Genomic DNA, 13,838 nt, shown 5'->3' on the forward strand with positions numbered 1-13,838 from the left:
AAAGTGAGCAAACGGCAATATCAAGTGGAGAAAATAAATCATGCTGACTGACTTATGCACTGTGATTGATAGCCATTAATGCAAGGTCTTGAGCATCCTTCGTTTTTAGACTTCTACATGCTGGGACTGTAATAAGTTAACAGGTTCTTGCTGTGACTCTGCACCATATGTTGTAAGGATTTGGAATTTCAATCTGGTTATCTAAATGTAGTGTTCCCAACTATTTTACCATTTTAGAATGTCCAATTATGATCCCCCACGACAGCAACAGCTCGGAAGAATTAAAGGTCAGTGGGGAACCTCCGATAGCACCAGCAATCCAATCGTCTCTTTACATCCAGGAGCTCTACAGCCTAAACTAACGGCCATTCGAGGACAAAGGCCAGCCCTGCAGGTGTCCACTTTTGAGCTCACCGGGCGCCTGACCAGAAGTGCTTTGACCAGGTGAGCAGCTCCCTTATCTCTAGATTTTACATGTCAGAGAGCTGAACAATGCACATAAGTGTGACAGGCTTACCTGAAGGTTGGCACACGTTGGAAAGACACAGGCATCATCTCCTGGTTTAATATCGATGGGGTTGATGGATGGGTTAGGTATGTCCTCGGTGACTGTTGTCTTAACTGACTGAGTTACAGAACTGGAGGGGGTTTTGGGTGCTAGATTTGTATCTGTTCCATTTCCAAAAGCCTGAATTGCATTTCCTACAAGAAAAAGTTTTGATTTAGTACAGATTTTAAAGAACGACTTATGCATTTTAAAAAAGATATTCATGTTACAAACCAAGTATGAGACAACTTAGGCACACATTTGAGTGCTTAATTTCCGAGAGTCTGTATATGAAAGTAGCATACTGCACATATCTCCTGCAAAGGCTATACATATTTTCTCATGTAGAGTATGTGGGGTAATTGATTAGCACTAAAGAAAACGACAGATGACGACAAATACTTCTTGTTGCAACTGTAATTTCCGTTGTACTGATTATCTTACAATTGATTGTTTAAGTTATGGATTATATGTGGTAATTTATGGTAACAAATGTAAAATCCACGTTTGGACGAATGGTTCTAAGATACATGTGGAAACATACCATAAACAAACTCCTTGTAACATAAATGCATATAAATTCATTGCATGTATATTGCTATTTAACAATTCATTTTTTTATTGTACAAAGAATATCCATGCCTATCTAAATTGAAGTAAGAAATAATTAAAAAAAAAAAAAGATTTTTCAGTTATTGACGAAAAAATCAATATCTGTCAGTTGTATTTATGTTTCACTTTCCCTAGAGATTGGGTGTTGATTGTACTTTACAGGGTGTAATTACCACAGCTATCAAGTGCAATTTACTTCAACAATGAATGAAGAAGAGGACATAGAGGAATTCAGGTCCTTTATTGGAGGAATGGATAACCCTTGAACACATTTGTAAATATAGTTAAGATCAAAGGGAATTGTATAGTTTTGGGACTGTAGCCCAGACACCCACAATAAAATGTTGGTCTATATTTGTTAAAAACATGCCAAAGACAAAAATCGCTGGGCCTTAATGACGCATCTGAATTATCTCTTATGAATAGCAACTGCAGGTAAATAGGCGGCTATGGACGATCATGTACTCCTGTTTTCTCATTTTGACAGACGTTAACCCTTTATGAATAGATCCCTAAGAGTCCTACTGTTTAAATGTCAAAATAACCAGACTTTTTTGTAAAGAAAAGAGTTCCTCTGTAAAAAAAAATATATTAGTGTCTTGATGTGAAGTTACAATTAGAAAGCCAGTATTTATTTATTTTTTTTAACTAGCTGAAATACAAAGTTTACAAGCTATGATGTAAATGGTCTTTGAAATGTGCTTTTGCAACTTTTGTATTAAATTATGTTACTATATACAGTACTATTTGTTGCCTGAGAGCACTTGTGCTTAATCTAGAGTCCGGAAATTCTGGTTGGCAGACAGATATTTTCCAAAAATACCAAATAATAATCATTCAACAAAAAAGGATACAGGTGCTGGTAAGCATTCTAAAACTCTATAAAATGGACTTCCCGGATCTAAAGGATTACATCTCTGAAAACCAATGTACTTTTAATGAGGATGCTATCACCACAAACACTGTATAGCAAATCTATAAATTCCTCGAGGGGCAATTGCTTAAGCATTGCTGGTGCTAGAAGATAAAGTGGAAACTTACTGAGACAGCTGTTGTCCCTGAAGTCCCTCAAGAATTTTTCACACTCTTCTTCCCTGTTGCCACTTCCTTTGCAAGAGCACCAGGGGGACACGGTAATGTTAGTGCTGCTGGAGTCAATGTAGTTTGGGGTCAAATCAAACCCTGTGAGGGACAGAAAGAACAAGCTATGCAAACCAGTCCAGTGGAGAAGCTATTTTTAATTTCAACAACAATGGAGAGAAAACCAGGAACAGTGGACAAGGTTGGGAATTGTGGAGACAGACTTGGAGGCAACACTGCTCAGAGGGTAGGAGACCATTTTCTTGCACAGGTGGTGGTGACTATATGGAATGGGTTACCAAGCCATGCTGTTGAGTGTCTGGGATTGCTGTAGATAAAGTTCTGGGATCAGTGAGTTCACGTTCACTGCTTAACTTTACTGTTGTCATTATAGATTACTTGATCAGCTGAATGCTATATTTCATTACTGTATTATTTATATATTTATAATGATTCTTTGAGAAAGACACATGATACATCCATGGATACTGAATGGGGATACAGCAATTATTCTTAAGTATGTGCCAAAAGTTTACATACCAATCAGTCCAGAATAGGAAGCCAGACATGCCTGGTAGTTGTCATTGGGACAGCTGGTAACTGAATATAATGATGTTTGACAGTTCATATGAAAATCTGCCAGTCTTGACCTAATCAGGAAATAGAGAGAATAAATCAGCCATAAGTATAGTTCATTGAAATGAATAAGAAGAGATTATGTATGAAATGGAATATATAACACCATCTCGGCATTTTTTGTATTCAAATATGCATTTTGATAGGACATTTCTACCTACATCATATGTGTGTGTAATATATATATATATATATATATATATATATATATATATATATATATATATATATATATATATATATTAAATATATATTTTTAAGCTTGTGTCTTCCTTTGGGGAGTATGTTCACAGTGAACATATCAGTCATCGTACCTCATTGACATCTTGGAAGCTAAGCAAGGTTGGACCTCATGATTATGACTTGAATAAGTGCAACTGTAAAAGGGCGGAAGCTGAGCAGGAACCAGCAACCCGCACATCACAAGTGTGCGCCTTAACTACTGTGCAAAAGAGCTGGGCTCCTCTACATTTGTGGTTATAGAGCTTTTAACCTCATCTCACTGACAAGGGACATACAACAGTGTATGTATCACTGTTGATACAGCAGTAATAGAAGTAATGAGCAGGGCACTGTGTGCACACCCTGTGGCATCTTTCAAAATGTGGCTGTTCCAGAAATAAATCTTCTCCCCTTGGCTACGTCACAAATGTCAGAATAAAGGAAATACATGTTTCATCTCCACCTTGCTAATATAGTTTGAATATATTAACACCTTTTTAAAGCTAAGAACAAAAAAAAGCTAAAATATATACGTTGCAGTTAGTGCCAGAACTGAGAGAAAGCCCAGGGCTTTAATACCTGCAGGCAATCCAGAAAAGTCCAGAAGCTTTTTTCAATAGTGAGAAATAATGAAGCTTTACTCTTTCATGCAGTTGTATTTGAAGTGTAGACAAAGGCAAAGACAGAACAATACAAAATAGGCTTGAGGCTGTTTCTTAGGCAGCAAGTATGATACTCAAATGGGTTTCTTCTGTTGTCCAATGGATTTAAACCAAGACCTGATCAAGTTCTTGTTTATGGTCTGAGAGAAGGACTCATGTCAAAGACCATGAGTGGAACTGGGTTGTCAATGGTTGTAAAGGTTTATCATGATCTCATTGTTTTCTGTTACTAATTTCCCATAAGGAATTTTAACCTGTGCCATCCTGTCTGCCTATGTGATGGCCTTACACTTTATAGATGTTATTGCTGCTCTCTATGCCTCGCCAAACCCTCACACGGTAAATGCGACACATGATCTGAAACCTTCACCGGTACCCCTGACGAAAAGAACAAAAAAGTTACATTTCCACTTCAGTGAAAATTCAAAGTGCTAATGATATTCCCAGCATGATAGGAAGAGTGACCTTTGAGGTCCAGGGTTCCTTTAATGATCCCAGGTGAGACTGGCATGATGCCTCTCTTGTTTATTGAGGCGTGCCATCTTCAAAAGCACCTCCTCCCCCCCCGGGCAGGTTCACTAACAACTCTTTCAAGAGAAACAACAGCAGGGATGTTGGACTAACTTCATAGAACTGTGGCATCATGCTGAAGCATCCTCCTGGCCACGGTGGCTAGACAAAGCAATACATTCTGCATGCCGTGAAACCCAAACAGTAGAAATTTACAAAATTAGCCCAAACACCACAGAATAACCTGAAGGTCATTTTCATTTATCGTATCCAGTGGACTGAACAAAAACCTGATGGGAGACAGAGGGAGAGAGATGTACTGAGCTGTTGTTCAATAAGCGCAAACCAATTGCATGCCCTCTGTATCCAGTATAAGTATATTAACATATGACCTAGAAAAGTGAGTAGCTTTGAATGTCAGTTGTATGTACGTATTATAATAAATCAGCCTTTACTTGGCTTTAAACTTGCATTCAGTTTGTCAAGAGTACTGTGATTCAACAGCCTACCCCTTCCATTCAATTAATTGGCAAGCCCCAACTAATCAATGTCTATTTAAATGTAGAGTTGAAAGATCACATGATTTGAATGGAACGAGGAAGGCTGTAAAGATTCTCCAGACAAGCTCAAAGCAGCTCAAGGTCATGTAAAGGCAAATTTAGAATACGTTACAAAAACTTAGTATTGTATCAACATAACTCGGAACCACTACCATTGTAAACAACGTACAAATAGCAATTAAACTGTAAAAAAAAAAAAAAAAAAAAAGATAATTACATTTGTAATCAAAATTCACATGACTCCCAATATAAGTAACAGCTGTTCTACTGAAATTCATAGTAATCCGTGGCCCATTCTCTTACACAGCCCCTCAAATCACCACTGTAAACGAGAACCTAATCTCAGTTGACCCGACCTACATGCTTCAGTCTGATAAAGACATTTCCAATACGGTTAGCACAGCTGATATGCAGTTCCTGTGCAGAGCGCTTCCATCTCAGGCTCCCGAGTGGCACATCCAGTAAAAGCACTCTGCGTGGAGTGCAGGATGTGCCCTATAGCCTGGACATCGCAGGTTCGAATCCAGGCTATGTCACAGCCGACTGTGAGCGGGGGTTCTAGGGGGTGGCGCACAATTGGCCAAGCGCCACCCAGGTAGGGAGGGCTTAGGTTGGCAGGGGAATCCACGGTTCACCGCGCATCACTGACCCCTGTGGCCGATAGAGCGCCTGTGGTTCTGCAGTGGAGCCGCCAGATCTGTGTTGTCCTCCAGCACTACAGGTCTGGTGCCTCGCTGTGGATCTGTAGTGCAAAAAATGGCGGATTGAAAGGAGCACGTTTTGGAGTTGGTGGGGGGGTTGTGAGTGGTGAGCTGAGGATACAGATAATAATTGGGTATACAAAAACTGGGGAGAAAAAACAAAGTAAAAAATCGGTGACGACTAAATTGTATTAAAAAAAAAAACGGGAGCTCATCCATCTAACCCCACTTCGCTGGAGTTTGTTCAAGTAACTATAATTCCATTGCAGTTAAAACTTTGGTGGGTTTTATTTACCAATGGGGATACTAGCTATGTACTACTAACGTTATTAGAAAAAGAATTAGCGTTAGCTAAAATAGATCATGAAATAAATTGCCACTCATCATAGCCTGAAAAATTACATATTTATGTACATTATTTACAGTCTAGCACGTTTTTTGTAGAACTTGTAGAACATATCAAAGTAAACATGAAGTTTTAAAAATGTATATATATTTTCTAATGAAGGCAGAGAGTAACGGTAAGTATACACTTCAAACTAAACAGCAAGTACGGTACACATTTCTCACATTCTCTCGGTCTGTCACTCCATCTCTTACTATCCAGTTCAAAACTAATCGATGGCCACTTGACAGTTTAGGCATAACTAATCAGGCAGGTACGACTATGTTTTGGTCCCGCAAACAGGTTGTCCTCATCAAATGTCGTGCTTTTGCAGCCATTCACGTTGAAAATGGCGTTTGCATTCATCACAGTATAATAAGCCATTTTACTGCTTATTGGAAGTGCATACATCTGTGATGGAGCTTCGAACATGTGAGGATTCGCTCCGCACTTTGCACACACTGCGCCGGACTCCATACCCCACCCGCCTCCCCATTTTTTTTGCATTTCTACATGGGTCATTTTGGCGGAATTCCGTCTACAGATGGAAAACTTTCAACCATGCATTAGCATGCATGTGTCCCCAATTTCTGTAGAGCAGGATTCATTAATTCTACTTAATTTCTATTACTTACAAACACCAGTTATTTATTAGGCATGCTTTTTGTTCTCTAGCTGTTTTTTTTTTCTCAGGGAGGGAAAGCTGCTGTAATGAAATTGTATTCTAGTCAGAATTATAAGAAAAGCAAAACATGTACAACCCTTATTATCAAATAAATATGTGTGGAAAAAAATCCCTTAATGATTTATTTACAGTCCCTTAAAAATGTATTTTCTTTCTCAGACAATGAACATTGGGGGGTGTTGTTTTTGGTGTATTCCTCATGGAGCCGTGTCATTGGGGGATATCATCTTGAACCTGGCATGTAAGTGCTCTGTTTAATTAACATCACTTGTAGCAGTGTGCATGATTTGCATGGTTAATTGGAACAAAACAAGGTGCTTGGAATGATACTGTGTTATGATGCCTTCTGTGTTACAAATGCCTTCCATTATCACACCTATGAAAACTGGTAAATAAACTTAATATTTATCAATTCATTATTTATTCATCTGTATTAATGACTCCCACAGCTTCAAAACTAGGCTTGCCTACTTTAAATGACTACTAATTGCAGGTGTATTTTTTTTTAAATTTATTTATCAACATGCATTCAGGGATAAGCTAAACTGGGGGAAAAAAATGTTTCTAGTCACAATAGTGGGTGCAAGAATTACAATTCTGCTTTGAGCTCACAGGGTACCTGGCCAAAAGGGTCCACTGTAGTGCCATGAGGAGAAACAGTCTTTGACTATTTTGCCTCCATAACCCACAGACGAGCCAGAGCCAATGCAAAGACTCTCCCTGCACACCACATCAGCATGCCTTTCCTTGGCTAGCTACTCTGGGGACCCCTGAGATCCATTGTCTTAGAAAATAGTATTTGTTTTATTAATACTTCACATTTCATTGCTTCAGAAGTCAGAATTCAATGCAAGGTCGATTTTTAGTGTTGGTTTTATTTAACCAGCAGCACACGTTATCTGTCACACCCTTTCCTTTTGCACGCCCAGAAAGAGCTTCACATTATTTCTGCAGCTGTATAATCTTTAATTATTTGACCCACATGCTGAAGCTCTAAACAGGGGCAAAATGGTACAGAAACATCAGCTTAAAATGGTTTTCATTACTGAATCATTTATATAATGTGTTATTTGCTGAAAAGGACTGTGTAGCTATTGCAAAGTTATAAGTTGACATATGAATTTTATCATGGCCTTTACACCAGAATGTAAAATGGAGCGTAATGTTGCAAAACTGGTAAAAAAAAAACACACATTAGTCATACATCAAGTCTGCTGAGTTGGTTGTCGCAAGTTTTGCAGCACCTTTCAGAAAAAGAACAAAAACGTGCACATTGCTTTTTAGTGTAAAGCCCTTCATTAAACCCAGGCCTGTGCGATACTGTGTGGATCAGCTGTAATATTAAACCTAAAATAGAAAACACTATATTAGAGGTATAAGAAAGCTGAACAGGGTGCTTTTTATTTAATTCTCAGTCGTTCTAGGATCTCATTTTGCAAATATATACAAACGAACATCTGAATTATGCAATAAAATCAATATAATGGAATGAGCTAGCTCTTAAGCGCACCATTTAATGCAAACATACTTGGCTTTAACCTCAGGAAGGGCAGGCCATATTCAAGATTGGGTCTTCATTCCCAATTCATTTTTGATGAAGTCGAGTGTTTATCTTGCCAAAGCTAATTACCTTCATAAAAGGCCAATATGTCACCCTGACGAAGCTAGCCCAGTCTCAATAACAGTGTGACGGGGTACTGCCCCGTCTTTATGATCATGGTTGGGACTGGCAGGGAGGGGGTTAAAATTCCTCCCTGCCAGGAAAACATGTGAGAATGTGGCTGGAGCCCTAATTGACTAATCAGTAATTATTGAATAATTGGGCTCCAGCCACAGGGGATAAAAGCCAGGGGAGAGGCCCTGGCTGGGAGAGAGTTGGAGAGAGAATTGTTGAAGGAGTGTTTTGTTTGTGCTGTGTTTTCTGTTCCAGTGAAGGCAACGCCCAGCCTGGAAACCTTTATTTTTGTAAGTTTTGCTTTTTTGCTTTGTGTTTATTTTATGTTTAAACCTTTTTGTTTGGCCCTTGTGCCTATTTATTTTGTATTTTTGTTTATTAAAAACTTTATTTTTGAACTTTATACTGTCTCTGAGTCTCAAACCTCGGTCCATCCTGTCACAAACAGTCATTTAATTTTAATTACTGTAGTCTGTTGTGTTACGGCTACAATCAGGTTATTAAACAATGTGCTATGTTACAGTTTTATTCATTGGTATATTTGCTTCTATAAAATAATACAAATACATTTATACAGTACATTCCCCATTCAGTCTTGCTATTAATTGTTAAAGCTGTCTCACAATTAATTTTTACAGTAAAATCAAAATATTTGGTCTCTGTTTACTACGTTGATCTATAGTTCAGCCCTTTATCAGCAAACAGACCTTGAGCTCTATTTTAATTATCTAAATAGTGGTGGATCTAAATACCACCACGCTCTGTCCCAGTGGTGTATTAGACCAACTTATTAGCACAGATGTTTAGATTAGGACTGTCCAATGGCTGTATAGGGGTTGAAAAGAAATTAAGAGAAACAGTTGCCTTAGTGGTACTGTAAATACTGTCAAAATACACAAATGTTAATGTTAAGCAAAAAAAAAAAAAAAAAAAAAAAACTTAAGCTGTACCTTATTTTAAACTGCTTTTCACTCCTATTTGGGTTTGCAGTTTTCTGGCTATTTAAGAGCTCGGGTTGTTAACACAACTCTGTTAACCAAAAAGCTGTGGTTTATATCATTGCATTTTTAGCTTTGGGAACCTCTTGCCACAATGCATCTTTTTTTCCAGCTAAGAATAAACTAGATGTATAGGTATACTCACTATGGTTTACTGTATACAGCTCTCTGAACATCTTACCCTAACTGCCAACAAATAGCAGAGACCACTTGAAAAAAACATTAATACATGCCAAATCCATTTCCAGCATTGTCCATTATCTCGGTTGAAGACATTTGAAAAATCTGAATTCTTGGACCATATATAAAACACACACACACACACACAAATCAATCACTACAGTAATTTGAAACAATTTGGTCAGTACATTCCCGACTGTGTAGATAAAGAAATTCTAATCTGTTCTCTTTCGGAAATTCATTTGATCAATTTTCAAGATTGCCACTGAATTGATTCTCCCACACTTGGTAGTAATCCAAAACCTGGATAGGAATTAATTTGATCAAATGTGTAGATCGTCACTGAATTGATGCTTCCTAGCTTCTAGTTATTTAAAACTAAGACTGTGGTTTGTGCTCTAGACTTAAAGAACCCAACAACAGCCCAGAACACGAATAAGCAGTTTATATAGAATACTGTATGGGATGCAGTAAAACATAAGCTGATCTTCTTTCTCACTATAATTATATATTAGCATCATAAAATTATTTGGCTTACAGGACCCAGAGTGAGTTAGAATCAGCCTTTATATTAGAGTATACTATACTATACCATTAAATAAGAATAATTCAACAGTATCACTAATCTGACATTTCCATCTGATACAAACTACCTGATACAAAGACATTTCAGATGACTGCGTCAATATCAGGGTCTACTATATATTATAATGCTGTATTGTATTCATAAATACACCCCTCTCCCATTTCTAATGTAAGTATTGTAAGGCAAGTTTTCATCAGCTGCCTCGATTGTATTTCTTAATAGAAGGTTGGCTGTGTTAGGTCCATTGTGTCTTGTTCAACTAAGCCATCTTTGTGTCACCTTATGCCTTTTTGGTTACTTGGCCTTTGCTACTGTATGACAAAATACATTTACACACACACACACACATATATATATATATATATATATATATATATAGCATGTGCTAATGAAAGGTTAATTAAGTGTTAGACTATTGAGAATTGTGCTAACAAGCTTGGATCACAAGAATTACTGGAATAGTTCATTTTAGGAATGACGCAGTAGACGTGCTCTTCACTCCCTTTAGTCACAGCTTCATGTATTACATATCTCCTGGGCATTAAATAGAAAATCAATTTGATTAACTTCCCACTTAATACAGCAACTATATTAAACATCTATATCACTAGGAGTATATGTACAGATGAATAAATACAGTAGAACAGAATAGCATATCAGTACAGATATGACACTGTTAACTCACACGAGTTAAAGTTTTTCTCACTCATTTAGACAGTAAACAAAGAGAGCATAACAAAAAGAACACAGCTAAGTCACCACACCCACCCCAACTCCTTCCTACATTTTCACACCTCTACCCTACTCCTACTCAACCGCCCATCAACTGACTCTCTCACAGAGAGGGGTGCCCCTTCTTAGCTGAATAAAAAGGCCACCACATACTATTGTTAATCAGTACACTGAAAAAAAAGCAATAGCCAAAACATTTGTCGATCGAGTGTCTTATACAGTATGTTTTACCCAAGAATTTTGATTGCATGTTTAGAAGTTTTATAGATGATAAAAATAAATAAATAAGACGATGGAAGTGGGGGGATGTAGCTGAGATGTAGGCCCTTCTTCAGACAGGAAAAGGATAAAAGGAATACAATTCAGGATCATCAAGGTATTTGGTTAGCAATGGGTCTCAGTGTAGTAAAAAGGGTAAGGTAAAAAGGATTTATGCCCCAATATCTTTTGGCAGGTATTGCATGTTTGAACACAGCAGTACAGCTCTCAGACATTTCATGCTAAATTATAGGTTACCAAAACAGCATTGCATTCATTGCAGTCCCTCACTTCATAGGGAAGAAAATGGAAGCTCTGGAAAAGTGGATTCATTTCAAATGTCTGATGGTTAAAACTCAGTTATCTTCAGCATGCCCAGAGTAGCTATCTATTTCTTTCAGCTATAATGGGAAACCAATGGTTTTTAGCTCCAAAACTTTATGACTATTGATGGGAAGTAGGCTGGTATTTGATGATCTTCTAATAGCCATCTCTCTGCAATGGGCAGAAGCAGCAGAAAATGCATCACAATGATTGCTTGGATAGAGACACTGTAATAGCATCCAATATAAACAGCAACATATTGTGGGTTTCCCATTAACAGTAAAAGACTGTTGCTATAGAATAACCCTGATAATCTATTTTTTTCCTCTTCCAAATACTAAAGAAGAAAACAAGCTTACACAGCAAACAGCAAACCCCACAATCCTATCTCAAGCCAAGTGAGTCCGCCTAGTCTTCTGTGGTTGTTGGTAGCTAATGCTTTGCATTTCGATATGCTCGTCCTCCAGGCATCATATGTTTTACAGCTAACAGATTGAATTTAGATTTTCATCAGGCATTGGATTCTGGTAATGTGGGTTGCCTGGGTAGTAGCCTTTGAATTATCTGTTTTTAGAGCGTGTTTATCAGGTCATTGTCCTCTGGGCTATTCTTAAACGATAGGACATAGGGCATTGTATGGAAGTATGCCAACACTTGCATGGAATAGGAGGGTATCCAAATCACATGCCAAATCTGAGGTTTGATTTTGATTGCCAAGAAGGCCTTGTGAAAACCTGGTCTGAGTTGTCCCGTAATAGGTGTTGCACTCATGTGCATGTGACAGTACCAACAAAATGAATGTTGGTCCTGAGGTTTTTGTAGGAGAAACAGCTTTTTTTCTTAAATACAAAGGTCTTGTCTGACATGCTCTCAACAGTTTGAGATAAAAGGAAGACAAAAGAGGAAGACAAAGAAATAGATGACTTAAGTACTGCCGTGATTGAAACAAGAAAATTATAAAGGATTTCCATTTTACACCTGCCACTACACTAATTGATACCTTATAGTCTTCCTGTCAACCTGCCAAGTGAGTCCACCTGATCTTTTTAATAAAGAAAAAAATTAAAGCAATGACACAAAATGCCCCAGGTTGTACTTCACCACAAGAGAATAAGTAATCAAGGTACTTAGGTACTTAGGTTTGTCACAGATTTACGCTACAGGTTTAAGAACATAAGAACATAAGAAAATTTACAAACGAGAGGAGGCCATTCGGCCCATCTTGCTCCTTTGGTTGTTAGCAGCTTATTGATCCCAAAATCTCATCAAGCAGCTTCTTGGAGGATCCCAGGGTGTCAGCTTCAACAACATTACTGGGGAGTTGATTCCAGACCCTCACAATTCTCTGTGTAAAAAAGTGACTCCTATTTTCTGTTCTGAATGCCCCTTTATCTAATCTTCATTTGTGACCCCTGGTCCTTGTTTCTTTTTCAGGTCGAAAAAGTCCCCTGGGTCGACATTGTCAATACCTTTTTAGGATTTTGAATGCTTGAATCAGATCTTCTTTGCTCAAGACTGAACAGATTCAATTCTTTGAGCCTGTCTGCATACGACATGCCTTTTAAACCCGGGATAATTCTTCTTTGCACTCTTTATAGAGCAGCAATATCCTTTGTAACAAGGTGACCAGAACTGAACACAATATTCTAGATGAGGTCTTACTAATGCATTGTAAAGTTTTAACATTACGTCCCTTGATTTAAATTCAATGCTTTTCACAATATATCTGAGCATCTTGTTGGCCTTTTTTATAGCTTCCCCACATTGTCTAGATGAAGACATTTCTGAGTCAACATAAACTCCTAGGTCTTTTTCATAGATTCCTTCTTCAATTTCAGTATCTCCCATATGATATTTATAATACACATTTGTATTGCCTGCGTGCAGTACCGTACACTGTTCTCTATTAAATGTCATTTGCCATGTGTCTGCCCAGTTCTGAATGCTGTCTAGATCATTTTGAATGACCTTTGCTGCTGCAAAAGTGTTTGCTACTCCTCCTATTTTAGTGTCGTCTGCAAATTTAACAAGTTTGCTTACTATACCAGAATCTAAATCATTAATGTAGATTAGGAATAGCAGAGGACCTAATACTGATCCCTGTGGTACACCACTGGTTACCTCGCTCAATTTTGAGGTTTCTCCTCTAATCAGTACTTTCTGTTTTCTACGTGTTAACCACTCTCTAATCCATGTGCATGCATTTCCTTGAATCCCTACTGCATTCAGTTTGAGAATTAATCTTTTATGCAGGACTTTGTCAAAAGCTTTCTGGAAACCTTTGCATGTATTTATTTACTGAAGCGGTTTTTAAAAACAGTGATGCAGCTCTCCAATGTGTATACATCCCATAATGGACGCGGCACTCAAAATTCTATATATATTTAGATGCCCACCTTAGCTCTGTTACATTTATCATTTGAGGAACATTTGAAAACTTAGGCCTGTGTTAACTAGGGAAGATCCTAGGATGTTAGTCAATGTT

General features: G+C 37.8%; 1 protein-coding gene across 1 annotated transcript in view; it reads right to left on the reverse strand.

Annotated features, from left to right (window-relative positions):
• The window catches only part of LOC131706802 (GDNF family receptor alpha-2-like), an 89,617-nt gene that overhangs the window by 12,751 nt on the left and 63,028 nt on the right, over positions 1 to 13,838 (reverse strand). Inside the window, exons 5-7 of the mRNA XM_059008584.1 lie at positions 2,780 to 2,889; positions 2,201 to 2,341; positions 518 to 702 (exon numbers count right to left, since the gene is read on the reverse strand). Coding sequence (XP_058864567.1) covers positions 518 to 702; positions 2,201 to 2,341; positions 2,780 to 2,889 — 436 coding nt within the window. The remainder of the gene's footprint in view (positions 1 to 517; positions 703 to 2,200; positions 2,342 to 2,779; positions 2,890 to 13,838) is intronic.

This window comes from Acipenser ruthenus, chromosome 37 (genome assembly GCF_902713425.1).
Source record: "Acipenser ruthenus chromosome 37, fAciRut3.2 maternal haplotype, whole genome shotgun sequence".
Taxonomy (NCBI): domain Eukaryota; kingdom Metazoa; phylum Chordata; class Actinopteri; order Acipenseriformes; family Acipenseridae; genus Acipenser; species Acipenser ruthenus.